Source organism: Falco punctatus (genome assembly GCF_963210335.1).
Source record: "Falco punctatus genome assembly, chromosome: 20".
NCBI lineage: Eukaryota > Metazoa > Chordata > Aves > Falconiformes > Falconidae > Falco > Falco punctatus.
The window spans coordinates 3,839,288-3,861,488 of NC_137600.1; the positions used below are offsets into that span (position 1 = coordinate 3,839,288).

The following is a 22,201-nucleotide window of genomic DNA, read 5'->3' on the forward strand; positions in this document are numbered from 1 at the left end:
CCTACTCGAAGATTAAAAACACCCGAACAAACAACAAACTCATTTTGGCTGGTAGGGCATAAACTACTGCACTGCGCTTGTGGGGCGCGCCCCTTGCAAGGCTGCTGTGGCCCTTTTAAGAGTTGGCGTTGCCCTTTTAAAAGCTGGCGTCGCCCTTTTGCGGCGCGGCGTTGCCCTTTTAAGAGCGGCGGGGGGCGTGGCTGCGCATGCGCGCAACCGGAAGCTGCAACATTCAAGCTGCTCCGTTCGCTTCCGGCCGTTGCCGCGGGGACCCGGGGGAGGCGAAAGCGCTGACCCGCCCGCCCGGGGCTGCCGGCCCGGCCTCACCATGGTGTCCTGGTTACTCAGCCGGATCGTTGTGTGAGTGGGGGCCGGGGGGGCCCACCCGTGCGTAACAAAGCGGGGGACCCTATTGAACGGGCAGCACCCCCCCGGGGGGCTCCATGTGCCGGCCCCGTGGCGGGGGGGGCTTAGGGGGGCTGCCCCAGGCGGGCTTTAGGGGCAGGATTTGGGGGGGGGCTGCCCCAGGCGGTATTGGGGGCAGGATTTGGGGGGGCTGCCCCAGGCGGGCTTTGGGTCAGGATTGGGGGGGGGCTGCCCCAGGCGGGCTTTAGGGGCAGGATTGGGGGAGGGGCTGCCCCAGGCGGGCTTTAGGGGCAGGATTGGGGGAGGGGCTGCCCCAGGCGGGCTTTAGGGGCAGGATTGGGGGAGGGGCTGCCCCAGGCGGGCTTTAGGGGCAGGATTTGGGGGGGGGCTGCCCCAGGCGGGCTTTAGGGGCAGGATTGGGGGAGGGGCTGCCCCAGGCGGGCTTTAGGGGCAGGATTGGGGGAATTGGGGGAGGGGCTGCCCCAGGCGGGCTTTAGGGGCAGGATTGGGGGAGGGGCTGCCCCAGGCGGGCTTTAGGGGCAGGATTTGGGGGGGGGGGGGCTGCCCCAGGCGGGCTTTAGGGGCAGGATTTGGGGGGGGGGGGGGCTGCCTCAGGCGGGCTTTAGGGGCAGGATTTGGGGGGGGGGGGGCTGCCTCAGGCGGGCTTTAGGGGCAGGATTTGGGGGGGGGGGGGGCTGCCCCAGGCGGGCTTTAGGGGCAGGATTTGGGGGGGGGGGGGCTGCCTCAGGCGGGATTTAGGGGCAGGATTTGGGGGGGGGGCTGCCCCAGGCGGGATTTGGGGAGGGGGACTGCGGCTGGGTGACCCGGGGTGTGTGTATGGGAGCAGCTGGGTTTCACACACCCCACCCCACCCCCAGGAATGGGTAAGGGTCCCAATCCTGGAAATGCTGCCAGCCTGGGGAGGGGGGCTCGGGTCCCTGCAGCGCTGGGGGGGGTCCCTGTGCCCGGCTTGCCCCCCGCCTCTGGTGCTGTGGCTAGCTGGGCTCGGTGGCCAGTGGCCAGGTGTGCCTGAGGAGTCCCCATGGGGAGAGAGGGGGTGGCAGGGGGGCGTGGGGACCCCCAGCCCCATCTGCACCTGGGTTTAATGGGGGAGGTGGTCGGGGGGAGCGTGGCTGAAGGTGGGTGCGGGCAGTAGCCAAGCCCCCGTGCCACAGGGCATGTTTGGGGCTGGCAGGTCGCCTGCGTGCTGCGGCGACGGCGAGGCCCTGTGTGCCGGGCACTGAGCATCGTGCCGCAGGGATGCGGGTGGGTCCCATCCTTCACCTTTCAGAGGGAGCTGAATCCCTCCTGGCCGGCCGCAGGGGGCTGTCCCCTCCGTGCCGGGCCCCCCGCCACCACCTCAAGGGGTTGAGCTGGTCCCTGTGGAGGTGGCAGTGCCACCCTGCTCGTGGCTGGCTCTCCGCAGCGGCTCCAGGCTGGTGCCATCCCTTCTCCCGGCAGCTCCGGGCTCGGTGTGGTGCTGGTGGGGTTCAAGGTCAAGCTGGGGCGCTGGGGCCGGCAGCTTTGCTGCTCTCCACAGCCTGGCCTGAGCGCCTCTCACCCTTTCTCCGTTACAGGCTGGTTTTTGGGATGCTGTACCCTGCCTATGCTTCCTACAAGGCTGTGAAGACCAAAAACATCCGGGAATATGTGAGTAGGGGCGCTGGGCAGCCCCCCCACCTCGGGCTGCAGCCCCGGGCTGACCCCCTGCTCCCCGCAGGTCCGCTGGATGATGTACTGGATCATCTTTGCGCTCTTCACCGCCACGGAGACCCTCACTGACCTGCTCATCTCCTGGTGAGGCTGATGTGCCGGGAGGAGCGGGTCTGCCTGCGCCCCCGTGCCCTGGTAGGGGGGGAAGGAGGGGGGCTTCCTCCTCCCTCTGCCTGCTAGGAGAGGGGCACGGGCTGCCCTGCTGCCTGGTGGACCCTGTGTGGGGTCTCCAGGCTTGATGCTAGGGGGGGTGCAAGGGAGCAAGATGTGCCCTTGGACCCCCTGCTGGCATCTGCTCACCCCCCCATCTCCTCCCCCTCTCCGGCAGGTTTCCCTTCTACTATGAAATTAAGACGGCTTTCCTCATCTGGCTGCTCTGCCCCTACACCCGGGGGGCCAGCCTTATCTACCGCAAGGTCGTGCACCCCGCGCTCTCCCGCAACGAGAAGGTAAGGGCTGCCTGGCTCGGGGGAGTCCCCTGTGCTCCGGGGGGAGGAGGCTTAACCCGCTGGGCTGGTGATGCCCTGGGATGTGGCGCTGTGCATGCTCAGCACCGCCGCGGTGCGGTGGTCTCGGCAGGAGATCGACACGTACATCATCCGGATCAGGGAGCGCAGCTACGAGACGGTGGTGCACTTCGGCAAGAGGGGCCTCAACATGGCAGCTGCGGCCGCGGTCCAGGCGGCCACCAAGGTACTGGGTAGGGGACAGGCTGGACCCCAGGAGGAGCTTGCCACCCCAGCGTGGGTGGCCTCGGTGGTGTGGGTGCCTGGAGAGGGGTCTCTGCGTGCAGACCCCTGCCAAGGGGGATTGCATCGCCCTGGGCTGTCGATGCCTGGCTGCGGTGCTTGGGGTTTGCCCCGCGGGGCTCACTTCCATCCTTTCTGTGTCCCTTTCTGTGTCCCCTGTCCCCCCTGGTTAGAGCCAGGGCGCGCTGGCTGGGCGGCTGCGCAGCTTCAGCATGCAGGACCTGCGCTCCATCCCTGATGAAGCCCCTGTGCACTACCGGGACCCCCTGTACCTGGAGGAGCCGGAGAGCTGCAGGCAGCTGCTGGGTGAGCTGGAGCAGGGCTATCACAGCGGCTGGGGGCTTGAGTGAGGCCCCTTGGTGGGGGGAGCGGGCATTCATATGTGCCCCTCTGTCCCTAGGCTACAACATGCCCTCGGCTGACCAGGAGTACGAGAGTGAGACGACGGAGGACGAGGAGCTCCACTCGGACTCGCAGGTCTCGCCCATGCCTTCACCCCGCAGCCGGGATTCCAAGTCCCTCTCCCGCAGCCAGAGCCTGCGCACGGTGAGGAAGAAGATGTCTGGCAAAGAGGTACCGTGGGGGGGAAGAGCGGTGGCGTGGGGCGGGGGTGACAGGGACCTGACCCATCCCTCCCCCTACCCAGGTCTCTACTCGGCTCTTGCGCAGCCGCATCAGGAAGAAAGCAGCTCCGCCGGAGGAGGACAGCTAATGCTCCCAGGAAACCCTCTGCCAAGAGTCTTAACACTAGTTTGCTGCTGCAGCATCGGGAGGGAGCTGTGGTTTGCGCCCACCCCCCACCCCAGCCCCGGGGAGGGGGCTTCCTCCCACGTTACACTGTAAATATCTTCTCTGACCTCTGCGCCTGCCTGGCCGCACTGTGCACCTCTGGCTGCCTCATGGAGGGGAGGGCAGCTTGGCCCCCGCGCTGCTGCCAGCCAGACCCCCACCCAGACCCTGCTGCTGCAGGTCAGCGCCTCTCATGTGGGGTCTGCCCCCCCCTCCCCCCGCCCTCCCAATGAACACTACAGGCTCTGCTGGGCACCCCCCTTCTCCTGCTGCCGTGATGCCTTACTCCCCACATCCCCTCTCCTGTGGGAGCCAAAGAGGGAACGTGCCTTGGCCCGTCTGTCCCCTGATGCCAAAGACACAGCCCCCGGCCACGGTGTCCCCCCCACCTGCAGGCTGACACCCCCATACTTGAAACTGGGGCAGCAGTACCTGACCATGCCCAGCCCAGCACCACACGGCTTTTAACGTTCTCCTCTCTCGGAAGAGGTTTTGTACATGGAAAAATAAATGTTATTTCGGACTTTTAGGAACAGTTGTCCCCTCTGCTTAAGTGCTGTCCCCTTCCCTGGGGAGTGTGGGACCCTCCAAGGGGAGGGTGCTGTGCTTGGGTCTCCATGGGCCTGAGGGTGGAGGGAGATGGGTGCTGGGGTGCAGGGATGCATCTCGGCCCCTCCTTGCAGCAGCTGTGGCCCCCACAGCGTGGCAGCAGCAGCCGTGGCCCCGCTGGGACACCCGGACCCCCGGCGCACGGCCAGGGCTGGGGACAGACGTCCCTGTCCTGGCTGCCAGCTCTGGCTTGTCCTGATGGCCCCGTCCGTGGGCAGCCGCCCTCTCCCCACCGGGGCTCTGTGATCTCACCAGGGGGGTCTCGGCTTCCTTTGCTCCTGCCCCCAGCGACTTGCCCCCTGCCCAGGTGGAGGACACGGGGCACAAAGTCTCTGCGGGGCAGGCAGGGTGGCACAAGGTGACAACGCTGCTCGTGTTGCCTCTCCTACCCCTGGCAACCCTCCTGTCCCCCGGTGCCCTGCTCTCTGGCATCAATCCCCTTGCTCCCAATCCTTCCTGCCCTCGGTGCTCAGGCCAGCTTTATTTTTAGCCCCTGGCTGCTTTCTGCCTTTGGGGATCTTCCCAGGGCAGGGAGGGTGGCTGCCGCTGCCTGCAGCCCCCCCGGGGGAGGCAGCCATCCCAGCGCGGAGCTGGGCAGGGGGGCAGCCCAGGGCAGGCAGGGGTGTTGGGGCAGATTAGGTGGAGGTGGCTGGATTAGCCGTGTAAAACTGTCTCAGAGACGATTACTTAAAGCAGCGGAGAAGGAAGGCTGGGTGGGGACAGAGCGAGGGCCAGGGGGCTGCCTGTAATCCCCCTAAAGCCGCTTAGGGAGCATGGTTCCTCCAAGGATACAGCCCCGGGAGGCTGCTGGGGCAGGCTGCCCGCCCTGGGTACCGGGGGCTGGGATGCTGAGCTGGGGTGTGGGGGCTCCCCCAGGAGCCCCTTGGCCCCAGGGCTGGCTGGGGTGTGCTGCGAGTGAGATGGCAGCATTGGAGCCTGAGCATCACCCCTGCCCCGGGGTGGGGGGTCGGTGGGCACCGCTGTGTTTCCCAGCTTGGGGAAACTGAGGCACGAGCACCAGAGAGTTCTAAGATAGAGCTGGGAAGGGAACCAGGAGTCCTGGTGCCCTTCCCCTGTTTCAGCAAGTGTCCCGTATATTCCCCGGGGGGGGGGGGGGGACGACACACAGAAACTCGAGGAGGGGACAAAAGCTGCCCGGGGTGGTGCAGCCTGTCCCCTGGGGGCCGAGGCAGCTCCCTCGGGTGCCAGCGCTGATCCCAGCTGTGTCAGCTCGCGGTCCTGTGCCAGGCTGCAGTCAGCAAAGCCGTAATCTCCCTCGACTGGCAGTGCCCCAGCCCAGCAATTACGTGGCTGACCTGAGCTTGCCCGGCCACGATGCAAACCCCCTCTGGGGAGGGGGTGCCAGGCTGTGCTGGCAGCGGGGGGGGGCTGAGCCCCTCCTGGCCCTGGGGCAGGGTCTGTCCCCACCGCAACGGGGTGAAGCACATCCCCGCGCTGCACGGGGGCTGCAGGAATTAGCTGGCTGGCTTGCGTCCCCGCTTACGTAGCCCAGAAATCCTCCCGTACCCTGGGGCCGCATCACCAGCAGCGTGGGCAGCAGGTCGTGGGAGGGGGTTCTGCCCCTCTGGTGAGACCCCCCCCACCCCTGCAGCGCTGCGCCCAGCTCTGGGCTCCTCGGCACCGGGGAGGCACGGATCTACCGGAGTGGGTCCAGAGGAGGCCACAAAGATGGTCAGAGGGTTGGAGCAGCTCTCCTGGGAGGGCAGGCTTTCGATGGTTAAAGGGGGCTAAATGGTTAAAGAAAGATGGGGATGGACCGTTTAGCAGGGCCTGTAGTGATAGGGCAAGGGGAAATGGTTTTAAGCTAAAAAAGGGTAGGTTTAGACTAGATATAAGGAAGATTTTTTTTTTTTTTTTTTTTTTTTTTTTTGCATTGAGGGCGGTGAGACACGGGCGCAGGTTGCCCATGGGGGTGGTCGATGCCCCATCCCTGGAAACGTTCCAGGTCAGGTTGGATGGGGCTCTGACAACTTGATGGAGTCCAAGATGTCCCAGCTCGCTGCGGGGCTATGGGACCAGGTGGCCTTTAAAGGTCCTTTCCCACCAAAACCATTCTGTGATTCCCCATTAGGCGTTAATGGGAGCGAGGGTCGGGCTGCTGCTCCTGCCAGCCCCCCCCCCCCCCCCCTGTGCCTCCCAGCCCCCTGCTCCCCTCCCAGGGCTGCCCTGCATCCCAGAGAGCTGGCAGGGGGACCAGGTGACGCAGGGGTGTCCCCTCTCCCAGCGTGACAGGGATGCACAGGGGAAGAACGATACCAAACCCCAGCAGCTGGTGGCCCTGGGACGGGCACTGCCTATTCCGGGAGGGCAGCGGTCCGGAGATGGCATGAGCCGGTGCCTTGGCACTGCCAAAGGTCAGCGCCCGGGGGCTGCCGCGGCCTGGCCGTGGGGGGGTTGGCTCAGCATCCTCCCCGGGGACTGCTGGGTCGCAGGGCAGCAGGGGCTCTTAGTTGTTAATAGGATCTGCTGGCCAGACCCCCCCCCAGGAACAGTGGGTTGCTTTGGGTGCCCTGCTGCACCCACCCCTCAGCATCCTCCTGCATCCCCCACCCCTCAGCATCCTCCTGCATCCCCCACCCCTCAGCATCCTCCTGCATCCCCCATGCTGCCGCCGGGTACTGGCTGAGCCCCCGCAACCCATGCTGGTGGCACCGACCCAGCCACGCTCCTGCACCCCACCCCACCCCCCTGCCCCTTTCCCAGCGCATTTTACCCCACTGCCACCAACCTGGGGGCTGCTACCCTTCTGGAGAGGTGGGGGGGATGCCGGTGCCATCCCTGGAGCTGCCCTCAGCCCCCCAAGCTGGCTTTTTCGGGGGGTCCTGGCAAAGCAGCCCATTCCCACAGGCTGGCCCCTCCTCAGTGAGGGGGTCTGGGTGTCCCCTGCCCCTGGTCCCCGCCGGGCTCCCCCCTGTCCCCGGCCCCGCTGCCTGAGTCAGCTGTTCCAGGCAGGAGCCATGTGAGGCCGTGCACACATGGCTCCCCGCGCGGCACAGCGCTGTATTTTTAGCAGACGGTATCAAAAGCATAATTATGTCTGTTGTTTAAATGCAGCCTCTTTTCTGGCAGCCCCGGGAGCTTTCAGCTGCCGCCTGCCGCAGAGGGCAAGGAGGCGTGATGCGGAGCTGCAGGCAGCGTGCTGCCCGTGGGCAGGGGGCTCGGCTGGGCAGGGGCTGAAAGCCCCCCTCCCCATCACTGCCGGGCAGGTAAGACCTTCCTCCTCCCTTCTGGGACACACACACACACACACACACAGAGAGCATCTTTCTTGTACCATTCCCCCCCCCCCCCGCCCCCCACCACCACCATGTCCTCAAACACACACCTGCCCCCAGGCTGCCATCACCCCGCTGGTGAGGAAGAGGATGGGGAGTGGGAAGCGCGGTGGCAGGAGGGGCCGGGGAAGGGGCGTTCGAGGTGACGGGAGTGTGGGAGGACATGGCTGAAGGAATGCTGCATCTCACCCCCCCACACCCCCTCCCCTCCTCGCAGCCGCCTGTCCCCCCGGGGACCCGTCTGTCCCCAGCCAGCCCCGCTCACAGCCTGGCCCTGCCTGCGCTGGCACCGAGGACCATTCCGGCTCCGTATCCCAAGGCTGGAGCCGCGTCCCTGCCACAGCACCGGAGGCTTTTGCCTGGGAATTTTGGGGACCCCGCTCAGGAGAGTGGTACTGGGGACCCCCCAGCAGCATCACCGGGGGCACCAAGGGAAACTGAGGCACTGCCTTGGTCTGAGCAGCGAGCGGGCAGGGGGCTGCCCATCGTTGGTGAACTCCCTTCTCCCCACGCCAGGAGCCGTGCCGCCCCATCGGCCTCTGCCAGCCTGCCCAGCACCATGGCCGGCTGGCGGCTGGGCACCCCGGGGCACGGGCAGAAGAGGGGCCCAGGCTGAGGGCAGGAGACCCCCGGCTGCTCCCCCAGGTAGGTGCTGGGGGTACCTGGGTGAGCGGGCAGCAGGCAGCTGCCTGCCCTGCCTCTCCGCACGCAGGTGGCAGAGGGCTGCCCGTGTCCCTGGCTGCCGTCCTAAGCCTTTGGGCCCCGGGGTAGAGCTTTTAATTACATCAAGGTATTTGAAGCTGGTTGCTGGCGCTGGGCTGGGTAAACAGGAGTCCCAGGCGGGGTGGGGGGGTGCCAAGGGGGTGGCACAGGACGGGCACTGTGCCCCCGCGCTGGGGCTTGCCCGGGACAGCTTGTCCTGCCTGTCCTCCCCCGGGATGGGAATGAGGGATACTGGGAAAGGAACACCCAGCAGCGTCCAGCGCCGGGTCCTGCATCCCCCCTGAGCATCCCCCCCGTCGTGTGTGGGGCGGGCATGGGGGCCACCGGCAAAGGTGGGTTGGCTGCGGGCAGCTGCGACGTCCCTTGGTCCCTTCTGATGGGGACGAGCTGCTTTGCTGTCTCCATCTCCTCACTCCATCCCCGCCTTCACCTCGAGGGCACACAGCACCCAAATCCCGTCGGGCGAAGGGGGTGACCCATGCCGCCCTCCCCTCTGCGGGCTGCAGGAAGGGCAGGGGGTGTCCGGGTGCAGCCCCCAGCTTGGGGAAAGCGGCTCATCTCTCCCCAGCAGCGAAGCAAGCGGGATTAGCGATGCTTACTCACCTCCCCGGAGGGAAAGCGGGAGATTAGGGCCGGGAGCAGCGTCCGACCCTGCGGCGGCGAGGCCGTACCGGCGGGGCGGCTGCCCAGGCCACGTACCGGCAGCCAGGGCTGGAGGGGAGCGCAGGCTGCCAGAGCAGTTGGGCTGTGGCCCTAATTCCCAGAAAGCTGCTCGTGTGGGAGTGAGTGTCCTCCCGTGCCCTCCGCTCCGCCGCAGCCTCCAGACTCCTGAAGGTTTGACGTGGTTTTTTTTTTTTTTTTCCTTGTTTTTTTTTTTTTCCTTTTTTTTTTTTCCTTTTTTTTTTTTTTTTTTCACCGGGTGCAGATTAGCAAAAGCTCTTGCGGCCATCGCGCCCGGTGCTGGGCAAGGGGGGGAACTGGGCTGCCTTCCTCTGCCTGCGTCCTCATCTTCCTCACCTGCGCCGCAGTGGAGGCAGGTAGGTGCGTGCAGGGCTCAGTGCCGGGACTGGGAGGAGGACTAAGGAGGAGGAGGAGGAGGAGGAGGAGGAAGGGCTGGGGCTCTGTGGATGCAGAGGAAGCTGGAGGGGGCTCTGGGCAAGCCGGAGAGTTCGTTTTGCGTAAGAAAAAACCTGGATTTCAGGCTGTTTTCCCAGCCAGAGGGGTGGCTTGTGGGTCTGGGGGCTGTACTGGCATCCCTCGGGGTGCCAGGACAGGTGACGTGGGCACTGGGACAGGGCTGGCAGGCACCTCGGCTGCCAGAGCATCAGCGCTAAGAGGGGCTGTCGGGGTACCACTGAGCCTTTTGCACCGGGATCCCCCTCCTCAGTACTGGAGCATCCTGTGAGCCCCTTGCCCTGCACGGCCATGCATCCCCCCATGGTCCCAGGGGACGCTGTGGGGACAGTGTCCCTGCACCCCACGTCCTTGCAGCGTCGCTCCCCATCCTCCGGCACCCAGCGGGGCAGGGATGCCAAGGTTTCTAATTTGGGCGCTTCCGGCCTCCCGTGGTGTCTTTCTGGCCAGCGCTTGGCTCATGGGTGTTCGCGGTCCCTCTGCTCGCCCTTCGATTTAAGGGAAAAACCAGGGAGATTTGAGCTCTGTGGCTGGCTGTGCCGAGCCACCAAGGCAGAGCCCCCCCCCCCCCCCCCCCCCCCCCCCCCATGGAGCAGGGGGGATTCTCCCAGCAAAGCCTGAGCTGGCACAAGTCAAACCCAGCCCTGACCACCCCCCGGATTGCTCTGGGACCCTCCACGGGTCGTGCCGGGACAGGCGGGGAGCGGAGGGACCCAGGCCGGAGCCGCTGTGCCGTGGGAGGCAGGCAGGGATCCCGCTCCTGGGGATGGGGTGGGACGATGGCCAAGCCCCAGAAGAGCTTGCCAGCAGTGTGGCTGCCCCACGAGGGGGTGTGCTGGCCCCGGGGGGCTTCACGAGGGCCTGAGGCTCCCCTGCACGGGAGGAGCAGCCCTGCCATGGCTGGGAGCTGAGGGCAGCTGGGACAGTGGAGCGTGGGGAGGGCACAGAGATGCTACCCCAGTGCAGGGTGGGAAATTCCCTCCAGCATCCCCCGGCTCGTGCTCGTTGCCCTGCCCCAGCAAGGGCTGCTCCTTGGGGCCTGGCAGCAGCAGGGCGGTGTGTCCATCCCCCTCCCCACCTGACCCCTCCTCGGTCGCTCCCTCAGCACCACCACAACGGCCCCCATAGCTGTGGGCACCTGCCGACCCACCCGGCCGTGCCAGGATGCTGCAGACCCTTCCCTAGGGTTCCCCCCAGATGCCTGCTCCCCCCCTAGCCCTGCCGGAGCCATCATCCCTGGGGAGCGGAGGGAGGGAACGGGAGGAGAGTTTGTCTTTCAGCGCCTTCTCATCGAGTGAAGGCGCAGGCTCACCCACGCCCCAAGCCCTGTCTGGGTCCCCTCCCTGTTCCCTGGCACCCACTGGGTGCAGCGAGCAGCAGCCGGGCACCGTGTCCCCCCGAACTCTCCCCTCCACAGCGAGTGGGGCTCGGGGAGGGATCCCGCCATGGCTTCACCCACGCTGGGGGGGGGGTGGGGGGGATGGAGACCAGCACCATGCCCACCAGCATTGCAAAGGGACCCCAGCACCCCAAGCCACGGCCATGCCCTGGCCAGCAAGGGTTAACCATGGCTCCTCGCTGCCAGCGGGGCCAGACCGCAAGGAAGCTGCTGAGCTGTAACGAAGGTCTGATGTTAATCACGCTGCTGGGCTCACGCAGGCCGTGGCCTGCCTTCACCCCATTGCCCCATCGCCCCGCGCCCCCAGCCCCGCCAGCCTCCGGGTGCTGCGCCGTGCCGCGGTGCTGTGCCGTGGTGCTGTGCCGCGCCGGGGGAGGCTGTGCGGAGCGGCTGCGGTTTATGTAAGGCGTGCGAGCTGTGCGCAGGGTGTCCCTGGGACACACGTGCTCACACGTTACATAAACTCGCCCAGTGCTGCTGGCACCAGCCCCCATCCCTGTCCCTTACTGGGAACCCAGAAATGGGGTGCCCACCTGGGGGGACCCACCTGACCTGTTGCCTCGGGCACCCGGCTGGAGCATCGCCCCCCCCCCCCCCAGCGTGGGCAATGGGGAGGTGGGAGGGGGTGTTTGTGCTCAGTGTTGTCGTGCTGTTGGGAGGTACTGGTGCTCGGGGGGTGGGGGGGTGATGGTGCACTGAGCACCCGCAGGGTGATGGGTCCCAGCTCTCACCCGGTGGGCTGTGGGGCAGGGGTTTGAGTGGTCACAGGTGCCCCTCAGTGGGACGGTGGCATCAGGATGCGATCGCAGCGGTGCTCTGTGTTAGCCCCTCGGCACCCCTTGGGTCACATCCTGCCCTGCAGCCGGGAAGGGAGGTAGAGGAGCTCTGCCTTCATCCCAGGCAGCCGGAGGAGGGATGGCAGTGGAGAGACAAGGCTCGGCTGTGAGCCAGGGTGACCCTGGACTGTAGCATGGGCAAAGTGGCAGCGCGGGTTGAGGCCAGCTCCTTGCCATTTGGGCAAAACCAAAGGGGTTGTGAGCCCCCCAGACCCCCAGCCCATGGTGTGGCCGTGTGCTCCGTGCCAGGCATGCCACCTCCAGCCCTCCCAGCACTAGGACTGGGGCGCTTGGCCCATCCCAGTGTTTCTCCCATTCCAGTTTCGCCCGGAGCGGGCGGCCGGCGTCTTTCATTGGCGATGGGGCGGCTCGGCCGCGTTGCTGAACAAAGGGTGCTTTCTTCGCACGGGGCAAAGCACACCTGCCCGCCTTGGCACGGCCGCTGCTGCCTGCACCGGTGCCCCCAGGGTTGGGTGGCACCACCGGCACCGTGCCGGTTCCCGGGCGTCAGCAGCCGCCAGCAGCCCTCCTGCCTGCCCAGTCGCTGCGGGAGCTGGCGGAGGCTGCACGCTCGTGGGGAGCAGAGCCACCACCGCCGCCTCGTCCTGCCATCGCTCGCCCCAAGATGCTCAAGGCTGCCTAGAGCCGGGGGAAGGTCCTGCTCGCCACCGCTGCTGCTCCCCTGGGTGCCCATCTCCCTGACCCCCCCGCACACCGGGAGCCCCCGCTCATAGGACGATAGGCAGGAGGAGCACGGAGCCCCCCAGGCCAATGGATCAAAAACTCCAGCTCCAGAATTCAGAGAAGAACGTCCCCAGGGCCGCCCGGGCGGCTTTCTGCCTCCTCCAGATCCCAGAGCCGGATCCCTTCAGCCTGTGGGTCTAGGTGCTCCCACCCACCCGGCTTTGCCTTTCTGGGACCTGGTGCCACCGGCAGAGACGCCCGCTTGTCCTCGCTGCCGCAGGGAGGGTGGCGGGGTCCCTGATGGACCCTCCAGGTAGCTGGCTGTGCTGTGGGATGGTGGGGATGCTCTCAGAGCGGCGGAACTGGCTTCTTGTGCTCTGGATGGGATGCAGGGCAGGGGACGATGCTGCCCCCGGGGGAGCGGGGGGGTGACCCTGGGGATGGCACGTGGTGGGGCAGCCTCGAGGCACTGGGAGGGAGCTGTGCCGGGAGCATCTTCCCAGGGTGGGGATGGGAGAGCCCGGCTGGGTCCCATGGCCCAGAGGGACAGGGTGGGTGTCCCTGCTTAGGTAGGGTGCCCCGGGGTGCTGGAGCACGGGAACGGGGGCTTTGACCTCCCCTGGGCAGGGGGTGTGATGGGGTCAGGTGACTCTGGGGACACAAGCTCCTGTCCCCGGCACGGCTGGCTGCCTGGCAGTCCGGGTGGCTCCATCCTGCCCCACGGCAGGGCTGCAATTCTGCAGCGGTGGCTTGGAGCGGAGTGACCCCAGGCTTGTCCCCCTCGTCCCCTCTGGCTGCGGGGCAGGGGACAGGGGCTGGGCAGGGGACAGGGGCTGGGCTTTCCTCTGCTGGGAAGGGATGCGATCGCTGGCTGCTGCAAGGACCGGCTTTGAACCCCGCATCTGCGTGTGGCCTGGGTCCCAGCGGATCTCCCCAGGCATTTCTACCAGGAGGGGCCTCTGGGAGCTGGGAGCTCCCCCCTTGCTGCAAGCCCTCCTGGGAAGCGCAGCCCAGCCCTGGCCGGAGGCAAATACCTGCGTGGGGCAAGGCCTCCCCACGCTGGGTGCCAGCGGCCGGGCATGTGGCCAGGCTGGGTGCGGAGGGATGGGTGGGCACGAGGTGCGTCCCGGCCGCCAGCCCTGCCAGGCTGGGTGCAGGAGGGCCAGGATGGGACGGGGACCCACGCTCCAGCCACGTGCCCTGCCGCATCGTGCATCCTGCTGGATGCCGTGGGGTGTGGGAGCCCGGGATCCCCTCGCTGTGCCAGGGAACCTCCCACCTAGCAGGGGAAGATGGAGCTGGGGGGTTACAAGCAGCCCCTCCAGCACCAACACCACCATCTCCGTGCCTCAGTTTCCCCCTTATTGCAACCTGTATACAGCTGCCCCGGCAGCATTCAGGGAGGGTTCAGTGCAGTGTGACATGCCCTGCTGATGCCCTGCTCCCTGCCTGTAGGGTCCGGCCAGCCCAGGACGGCGCTGAGCACCACATGAGCGGCGGAGCAGCATGGCCAGCGACACGAAGATGGGGGAGACCGCGCAGCGGTGGAGGAGAGCCCAGGACACAGCACAGGACACCCAGGGGATGGAGAGCAGCGGGATGGTCTTGCCCCGAAGCACGGCTGCTGAGCTGGGACTCCCGGGCTACCCAGAGCCTGGCAAGCTGAACTACGGAACGGAGAAGGGGTGTCCCTGGAGGGGCTCCGAGAGATGCTTGGGGCCAGGCCGGGAGCTGGCTGGTGGCCAGCTGGGCTGCCCCTACCCACTGGCCCCACCGTGCCTGCAGGATGCTTTGTGCCGCCCCAAGGATGGAGCCGAGCTCCCTCCACTGCTGCCCCCCAGGAATGGGCAGCCCAAGGCGGGCTGGGCTGAGCCCTGCAAGGAGCGCCCAGGACCACGGTGGGCTGAGGCCGTGCTGGCCCCCCTGGCCCTCTACAGCCACGTGTACCACCGCTACCCCCTGGCCTTCCCGGGCTTGGACACCCAGTGCCCCAGCACCACCGGCAAGCCCCGTGTCGCTGCAGGGGATGGGGCCGGTGACCCACTGTCCTTCCGCCACTGCCCGTTCCTCGTGGAGGCCAAGCACAGCCCTTTCCTCCTGTCCTCGCTGCTGCCCACTGGACCCCCAGCTGACCCCCCGTTTGGTGGCAGCGGGCCGGAGGGACCAGGGACAATGGGTGATGGGCGCTTCGCCGGCGTGGACTGGCGCCTGGGCTCCTACGCACCCACTTGGGCTCAGCCCCTCTACCTGGGGCTCCCACCAAGGTGCAAGGCAGCTCCAGCCCCCTTCGACGGCTGCTCCAGCTCAGGGAAGAAGGTAGGCAACTCCGGATGGCTGTGCCGGTGCCTGGCTCTGATGGTGGTACCGGAGTGGGGATCTCGGGGCTCGGCTCCCCGCTGCACCCCAGCTCCCCTGGGTGACGGGGAGCTCCAGCCTCGGCTGAACCCAGCTGGGAACGGTGGGTTGCGAAAGGTGATGCTGGCACCCACGCCCAGGGCAGGTCTGGGCTGTACCCAGTGCTGGCGACCCACAGCAGGATGCAGCCCCTCACTTGCTCCTGCAGCTTGGTGGGGGGTCCCAGCCTCCCCAAGGGATGGGGCAATGCGTCCCAGGAGGATGATGCTCTCCTCCCTGGCGCAGCCCCGTGGCGTGATGCAAGTCCCCGGGCTGAGTCACGGCAGCAGGAGCCGCGGCACGGAGGCGGCGGGAGGCAGAGCTGCCAGCCGTGGGTGCGCCCGTCGCACCCTGTGCCACTGCGGCTCCCCATTCCTTTCCCACGCGGGCAGGAGCAACACGGGCACCCCACGGGCTCGGCCATCTGGGGCTGGAAAGCACCAGGCAGCTGCCCAGCTCTGGAGGGTGGTGGGGGAAACTGAGGCAGGGCCACGGCGTGCTCCCCATCACCGCCTCTCAGTGATGTGGGTGATGGAGGCAGAGGTGGAGACCCGCATCTGGGGGGACACCAGCCCTGACAGCTTCTGCTCCCCTCCAGGAGTTTTACCCGAAGAAAGAGCCCGGCTTCCACCCCCCGGCCAAGGACCAAGCGCCATCGCAGCCGCTGGGCAAGAGCCAGGCAGGGCAGGATGGAGACAGGGAGGGGGAGCTGGCAGTGCCGGAGCTACCGGGAGCCCCGTGGAGGGATGGCCGAGCTGGGGGCAGCTCGGTGGTACCCACTCCCCATGCCCACACGCCTCCCCCCAGCGCCAGCCACCCCCTCTTCCTCCTGCAGCCTGGCACGGCGAGGGGCTGCAGGGGCCCCTGGCTGGGCACAGGACCACACACCGCCGATTTCCCCCTGGAGCCGGGGCCAGGCCGGCCCTCTGAGCCCAAAGACAAGCACCTGGCATACCAAAGCCACCAGCCCAGCTCACCGCTGGGACCGGGGGAGCCCGACCCATCGTCTCCACTCGTGGATGGGCACTACCCGCCAGCCCTTGCCAAGCCGGAGCCACCCCCGGCTTGCCTTTGCACCACATCGGGCTGCGAAGGGTGCCCGGGGGTGGGTTGTGAGGCTCTCGGCTCCTTCGAGCCCACCCTGGGCATCCCGGGGGGCCATTTTCCATGCCCACCCAGCAACCACACCAAGCTGAAGAAGACCTGGCTGACGCGGCACTCAGAGCAGTCGCTGCCACGCTGCAAGGCGCCCCGGCGGGACGGTGGCTCCGAGCCAGCCGGTGAGGGCAAGCGCTCGGCCAAGCGCCCGCACGGCACCGCCGACGGACCCCGCACTGCCAGCGAGGGTGCCAGGGCTGCCAAGAGGGGCACGAAGGCCACCGAGCACATGGCCATGGTGTGCCCGGGTGAGGGCACGGAGAGCAGAGGGGACCCGGAGGAGCGGAGGATGGAGCTGGGAGAGGGAGGTAAGGCAGTGGGGTTCACGGTGGGGCTGGGGCGGTGGCAGCACCCGATCCCTGGGGAAGTTTTGCATCCTGGTTCCTATGACATGAGCTGTGGACATGTGGGGGCTGGGAAATCTGCTCCACTCGGGTTTTTCCCAGCACAGTTGGGGCTGGCAGCAGCTCCCAGGGTGGGGATGTATAGAAATGCCCCTTTGGGATAGCGCAGCATCCGTGGGTGTGATGCCCAGGGGGTGGCAAGTGCTGATGCTGGGTCGGAGCCCTCCTCAGGGAGGTGCTGGCATCTCAGCCCTGACCTCTGCAGATCCCCAGCCCTACTTTCCAGCCCTACTTTCTGGCCCAGTTTCCAGCCCCCGCCGTGGTGTTCCAGTCCCTCCTGGCTGGTGTGTCCCCATGTGCCGTGTCCCAAAGCACCTCCTGTCTCCCCCAGACCCACCGAGCCATGCTGGCCCGGAGCCGTGGTGCCTGCAGAGTGTGCCCTGCACTGCCCTGCCTGAGAGCATCCCGCGGTGCTGTGCCTGCGCTGCCCGGGCCGTGGGGCACCCCGAAGGTGAGGAGGAGGAGGAGGAAGATTCCCCTGAGAGCACCTGCAGATTGCTGCACTTCCGCAGGTGAGCCTGGGGCTCCCGGAGAGCTCAGAGCCCTGCCCGGGGTGGGAGGCTCCTTGCAGCTCATGTCAGGATGCGGGGAGCATCCCCTTCCATCACCCTGCTTTGAGCATCCTCTCCTGTCACCCTGCTTCAGAGCATCCTCTCCCATCACCCCCCCTTTAGAGCATCCTCTCCTGTCACCCTGCTTTTGAGCATCCTCTCCTGTCACCCCATTTTAGAGCATCCTCTCCTGTCACCCTGCCTTGGAGCATCCTCTCCCATCACCCGACTTTTGAGCATCCTCTCCTGTCACCCTGCTTTGGAGCATCCTTTCCCATCACCCAGCTTTTGAGCATCCTCTCCCATCATCCCACTTCGGAGCATCCCCTCCTGTTCCCTCCGCCCTGCAGGTTCGCCTTTGGGGATGGCGGGGAGCTGAGCGTTGATGGCTTCTTCACGCTGGGGGAGGCAGAGGGGGAGATGCTGCAGCTGGAGGCGGCCGGCCCTGAGCGAGGGAGCAGGAGCGCGGGGAGCAGCCTCTGCCTGGCCAAGTACCTGTTGGGGGTCCTGGGGGACCCCTTCTGCGAGGCCGTCCGCAGGGACAGGGACACGTGGCCAGGAGCCCCCGGCAGGCCTGAAGGTAAGCCAGGACCAGGGTGGGGGTGACACGGGGGACAGCAGGGAGGCTGAGGGCTGTGTTTCATACAGGGGTGACAGCCTGGAGGCGGAGGGAAGGAGCCCCCCAGCTCTGCGACGCCTGCCAGCGCGGCTTCTTCAACTCCCACTGGAGCTGCACCAGATGTGGCTTCCAGCTGTGCCCCGACTGCCACCGCAGCAGGCGGGAGGCTGACAGCCACGGTACAGAGATGGGGGGAGGGGGCTTGCTAAGAGGGTGTCAGCTTGGATGGGGGCTTGGTAGGGACGAACGCATCCCTTTTTCTGACGCAGAGGATCTGGTGTGGCTGCCCGAGTGCATCCCCGGGCAAGACCACCCCCTGGCATCCCTCATCCCCACGCAGTTCATCCCCACCTGTGGTGAGTGTGTGTCCCCCCCCTGACCCCAAGACCCCCCCTCCTGCCTGCTGCCCGGGGCTGATCCGCCTGTCTCCATCTGTCCCCAGTCCTGACCCGGCTCTGGAAGCTGCTGCACGAGGTCCGGGTCAAGTTCAGCATCGAGTCGCACTGTCCCTGCAGGGAGGGGGCTGCGGAGCACAGCCTGGCAGAGCCCCCCGGGAGCAGGCAGGTATGGGGGATTTGTGCACTGCGGGGGGGGAAAGGGGTGCTGGTGTACCCCAACCCCTGCAACAGTGTGCTGGCGGGGGGGGTTGTGCATGATGCTAGGGAGGGGACCAGCCCTGGGGAGGGGGCATGTGGCTTCCCCCTGTCTGCCCACATGGACCGGGGTGTTTCAGGAGCTGCCGGGGGTCGCGGTGCCCATCCTCCCACCCAGCAGCGATGCCCAAGCCGACACCTCCCGGCCCATCAAAGAAGGTAGGGCCAGCTGTGGCCCCCCCGCTGCGGGGACAGCCCTGCTCCGGGGGGGTCAGGGATGCTGCACCGCATCCCCTATGGGATAACAGGTTGGGGGTGACAGGTGGAGGAGGATGCGGGCAGCCCTGACCCCTTTCTCCCCTCCAGCAGAGAGCCCCGAGGGGGGGCCACCATCACCGGGCCAACCCCCTCCCCGGGGGGCCGTGCAGACCACCACCCTCTGTGACCTCCTCGCCTCCACCGCTGTCAAGCTGTGCCTGGGGCAGGATGGGGTGCGCATGGCCTTCGCCCCCGTCTCGCCTGCCTTGCCCAGCGTGAGTCCCAGGGTGGGCAGGGCACCCCTCCTCCATGCTGCCCCCCCCCATTCAACCCTCAGCAGGGCTAGAGGGGGCAGGGTGGGCTGATGGGGCTCCCCCTTTGCATCCCCCCCCACCTCAGGACAACCGCCTGACCAGCATCCTGGACAGCATCATCGCCCGCGTGGTGGAGAGGAAGATCCAGGAGAGGCAGGCGGGGGGCGAGCTGAGCCCCCCCGGGCCCCCCGCCTCCCACTGCATCCTGGCACCCAGTGGGCTGCTCTGGCTGCACGACCCCAGCCACGCCAGCAACTACAAGCTCTTCCAGGAGCACTGGCGGCGGGGCCAGGTGAGCCCCCCCCAGCCTCCCTAGGGATGTGTGGCGGCACCACAGAGCCCCTCCCCGTGACCCGCAGCACCCCCCAGCACCCCCAGCCCTGCTGAGCCCCTGCTGCCCCCGGCAGCCTGTCCTTGTTTCAGGGCTGCAGAAGAGGCTGGAGGGGCGGCTGTGGGGACCTGAATCCTTCCGCCCAGCCCGGGGGGAGCAGGCGGTGGAGGCGGTGAACCTGCGGGTACCAGCGAGCCGTGTCAGAATGAGCAGCCAGGAGTTTTGGGATGGCTTCGCCGCCAGCGCAGGTAAGGGGGCAATGAGTTTGTGAGGTCCCAAGTGTTATTCTGGGGTGTAAGGGGGGGGGGCGGGGAGTGAGCCAGGCTGTGCATCCCTCCCTGCTCAGGGTGTGCCCATCGGCATGATGCCCGCATCCCTGTGTGTGATGCCATGCTCCCTCCCGCAGCATCCCCGGAGCTGGAGCAGGGTGGCGGGCACTTGCTGAAGCTGGAGAGTGGCTTTGGGGACATGGAGCTGTGCCGGTAGGTGATGGCAGTGGCTTCACCAGGATGGGTACCCCCCTCCCACGCAGCCTGGTGACCCCTCCCCTTGCCAGCTGGGTGCCAGCCCCTGCAGCAGCAGGATGCATGCCGGTGTGGGATGCAGCGAGCAGGGCTGGGGGCGGTGGGGAGGCTCTGCCAGCACCATTAGCCGGTGCCACGGCATCGAGCACCATGCCTGTGCCACAGGGCTGCCAACCTGAGTGCCAGCCTGCCTCTGCCGGAGTACTGCGGGCCTGCTGGCCGCCTCAACCTGGCTACCTACCTGCGTGGCCAACGGGGCCGGCGCTGGCTGCGCCCGCGTGTCTGCGTGGCTTACGGTGAGTGCCTCCTGGCAGCACCCTGGTGCCCAGGACAGGGGGGTGAGCTGGGCTCCACGGTGATGCTCACCCCTCGATCACCGCCCTGCCCCCACTTGCAGGCGTGCAGCCCCAGGACCGGACCATTGGGACCAAAAACCTGATGGTGGAGGCGGCCGACTCCATCAGCATCCTGGTGCACGCTGCAGCACGGCTGCCGGCACGGCAGGGTAAAGTGGGAGCATGGGGGGGTCCCCTCATGCCAGCCCCCTGCCCCGGCTCTCCCTGAGCACCCCTCTGCCCGCAGACATGCTCCTGCAGGCTGATGCGGACGGAGTGGATGCGCTGCTGAAGGAGCGGCTCTGGGATGCTGGCAGCCGGCCTGGTGCCCTGTGGCACATCTTCCGTGCCGAGGATGCTGGCCGCATCCAGGATTTCTTGCAGAAGGTGGGTGCCATCACTCCCTGGCACACCCCCAGCCCCCCTGCCCCCAGGCCCCTGCCTTGGCTCACCCCCGGCCCCCCACAGACCCGTGAGGACCAAGGGCAGGAGGGGGCAGCCACAGTGGAGCCCCCCGGCCGCTACTTGGACCTCTCGCTGCGGAGGCGGCTGCGTGAGGAGTGCGGGGTGAGCGGCTGGACCCTCCTCCAGTTCCTGGGGGATGCGGTGCTGGTCCCTGCCGGGGCTCCCCACCAGGTAGGCAGCTCTGCAACCCCCCCGGGCGCAGCTATTTGGGGTGCAGCTGTGCCAAAGCCCCCTGGGGAAACTGAGGCATGGCCGAGCCCCTGTCCCTGATGCCACCATGCCACCGGCAGGTGCAGACCCTCACCAGCATCATCAGCGTGGAGCAGAGGTTCCTCTCACCGGAGAACGCCACCCGCCTCCGGCACCACAGCACCGATCCCCCTGGGGCCGCACGCCAGCTCCACGCCCAGGTGGGTGGGTGGGTGGTGGGCTGTGCGAGGGTCCCGGTGTGGGGTGAGCCGTGCTGACCCCTCCTCTTTGCACCCTTGCAGCTGGACGGCATGATTTTCTCCGCCGTGCGGGAGGCTGTGGGCGTCCTGCAAGGCTGCAAGTGAGGTGGCCACGACACGCTGGAAGGATGCTCGAGCAAAGCCAGCGCTGGTGGCCACGGCCACAAAGAGCCGGGCCCGGGCATCTCTCGCTTGGTGCTTTGCTCCGCCACCGCCCGGGGTGGCTCAGTGCAGGGCAGCTGGGGAATAAAGTGTCTGCAGTGTGCCGGGGCCGCCGGCACCACCAGCACCCACCTCAGCGTCTCTCTCCCGCTCAGCAGCAGCCCCTGCATCCTCATCCGCCAGCAGGGATGCTCCGGGAGCCTGGGGATGGGGTAGGGGGGCAGAGCTGGGGTCCAGCAGGGTGGCACGGGGCACTGCCAGCCCTTGGCAGCTGGCTGAGGCCACTGGTGAGGTGAGTTTGGCAGGGTCTCTGTGCTGGCAGCCTCATGGAGAACTGGAAAACATCTGACAGCACAGCTCGGTGCTGCCCAGGGGTTTGGGGTCCCTGGCTGCAGCTCCATCCTGCCACCAGCCCAAAGGTCTGTTCCAAGGATGGAAGCAGCCCCGTCCATGGAGCCCTGTGCTCCGAGCACCAGGTGCAATGGGATCGCTCTGCGCTCTGCCCAGGATTGCTGCCTGGAGCAACCCTGCACCCCGCTAAGGATAATGGGGGAAAATGGGGCACCCCCCTGCACACAGTGCCCCACTGATGGTGAATGGGGCCTCGGTGCCAGCTGCACCGTGTGATGCACTGTGCAGAGCCACGTGCACTGTGGGAGATGGACCAGGCGCTGTGCAGCGCACGGCATGCACCGTGCAAGCAGCAGCATGCAACAGGCACCCTGCAATTGGCACCGTGCGACGGCCACTGTGTAACTAGCACCGCGCAAGCAGCAGCATGCAATGGGTCCCATGCAATTAGCACCCTACAGTTGCCACCATGCAACAGACACGTTGTAACCAGCACCGTGCTATCAGCACCGTGCAGTTGGCACCGTGCAGCTAGCACTGTGCAATGGGCCTCGTAAACTGAGCACCGTGCAGTTGGTGCTATGCAATGGAGGACCCCATGCAATTAGCACCATGCAGTTGATGCTAAGCAATGGACACCATGCAATTAGCACCGTGCAGTTGCTGCTATGCAAAGGGCCCCGTGCAACAGGCACCATGCAATTAGCACCGTGCAGTTGCTGCTATGCAAAGGGCCCTGTGCAACAGGCACCATGCAATTAGCACCGTGCAGTTGCTGCTAAGCAATGGGCACCATGCAGTTAGCACCCTGCAGCTGGCCCCATGCAATGGGCCCCGTGCAACAGGCACCATGCAGTTAGCACCCTGCAGCTGGCCCCATGCAATGGGCCCCGTGCAACAGGCACCATGCAGTTAGCACCCTGCAGCTGGCCCCGTGCAATGGGCCCCATGCAATTAGCACTGTGTCATTAGCACCGTGCAGTTGGCCCCGTGCA

At 66.9% G+C, this 22,201-nt stretch overlaps 2 protein-coding genes across 9 annotated transcripts; both read left to right on the forward strand.

The window, feature by feature from the left end:
* The first annotated feature begins 36 nt into the window (after positions 1-36).
* Positions 37-4,150, forward strand: REEP4 (receptor accessory protein 4). 2 transcript variants are annotated; one of them, XM_080370239.1, is made up of 8 exons: positions 37-360; positions 1,944-2,016; positions 2,087-2,163; positions 2,408-2,528; positions 2,659-2,772; positions 3,002-3,134; positions 3,229-3,374; positions 3,475-4,150. In XM_080370239.1, the coding sequence occupies exons 1-8, from the start codon at positions 329-331 to the stop codon at positions 3,538-3,540; spliced, it is 762 nt and encodes a 253-aa protein (XP_080226365.1). In that variant the 5' UTR covers positions 37-328; the 3' UTR covers positions 3,541-4,150. The 2 variants fall into 2 exon arrangements, with proteins under 2 accessions (XP_080226365.1, XP_080226364.1); XM_080370238.1 differs by having other exon boundaries at positions 45-360; positions 3,229-3,401.
* A 2,685-nt stretch (positions 4,151-6,835) lies between these two features.
* Positions 6,836-22,078, forward strand: HR (HR lysine demethylase and nuclear receptor corepressor). Of its 7 annotated transcripts, XM_080370208.1 has the most exons (20): positions 8,877-9,027; positions 9,171-9,282; positions 13,754-14,614; positions 15,291-16,158; positions 16,586-16,766; positions 17,156-17,385; positions 17,454-17,603; positions 17,694-17,780; positions 17,867-17,988; positions 18,158-18,236; positions 18,384-18,562; positions 18,675-18,881; positions 18,997-19,168; positions 19,327-19,402; positions 19,610-19,740; positions 19,842-19,949; positions 20,027-20,166; positions 20,248-20,415; positions 20,535-20,654; positions 20,736-22,078. In XM_080370208.1, exons 3-20 carry the CDS (start codon positions 13,805-13,807, stop codon positions 20,796-20,798), a joined length of 3,891 nt encoding a protein of 1,296 aa, XP_080226334.1. In that variant the 5' UTR covers positions 8,877-9,027; positions 9,171-9,282; positions 13,754-13,804; the 3' UTR covers positions 20,799-22,078. The 7 variants fall into 7 exon arrangements, with proteins under 7 accessions (XP_080226335.1, XP_080226336.1, XP_080226334.1 ...); XM_080370209.1 differs by lacking the exons at positions 8,877-9,027; positions 9,171-9,282 and adding an exon at positions 6,836-8,167; XM_080370210.1 differs by lacking the exons at positions 8,877-9,027; positions 9,171-9,282 and adding an exon at positions 8,181-8,577.
* Positions 22,079-22,201: the final 123 nt, after the last annotated feature.

What these genes read in the sequence shown, in the direction of transcription:
- REEP4 (XM_080370238.1), top strand. Translation starts at nt 329, where the DNA reads ATGGTGTCCTGGTTACTCAGCCGGATCGTTGT. An exon ending in ACTGACCTGCTCATCTCCTG is followed by an intron (nt 2,164 to 2,407) that starts GTGAGGCTGATG and finishes CCTCTCCGGCAG; the next exon opens with GTTTCCCTTCTACTATGAAA. An exon ending in GAGCTGCAGGCAGCTGCTGG is followed by an intron (nt 3,135 to 3,228) that starts GTGAGCTGGAGC and finishes CTCTGTCCCTAG; the next exon opens with GCTACAACATGCCCTCGGCT.
- HR (XM_080370209.1), top strand. Translation starts at nt 13,805, where the DNA reads ATGGCCAGCGACACGAAGATGGGGGAGACCGCGCAGCGGTGGAGGAGA. An exon ending in GCGGGAGGCTGACAGCCACG is followed by an intron (nt 17,604 to 17,693) that starts GTACAGAGATGG and finishes TTTCTGACGCAG; the next exon opens with AGGATCTGGTGTGGCTGCCC. An exon ending in GCAGTTCATCCCCACCTGTG is followed by an intron (nt 17,781 to 17,866) that starts GTGAGTGTGTGT and finishes ATCTGTCCCCAG; the next exon opens with TCCTGACCCGGCTCTGGAAG.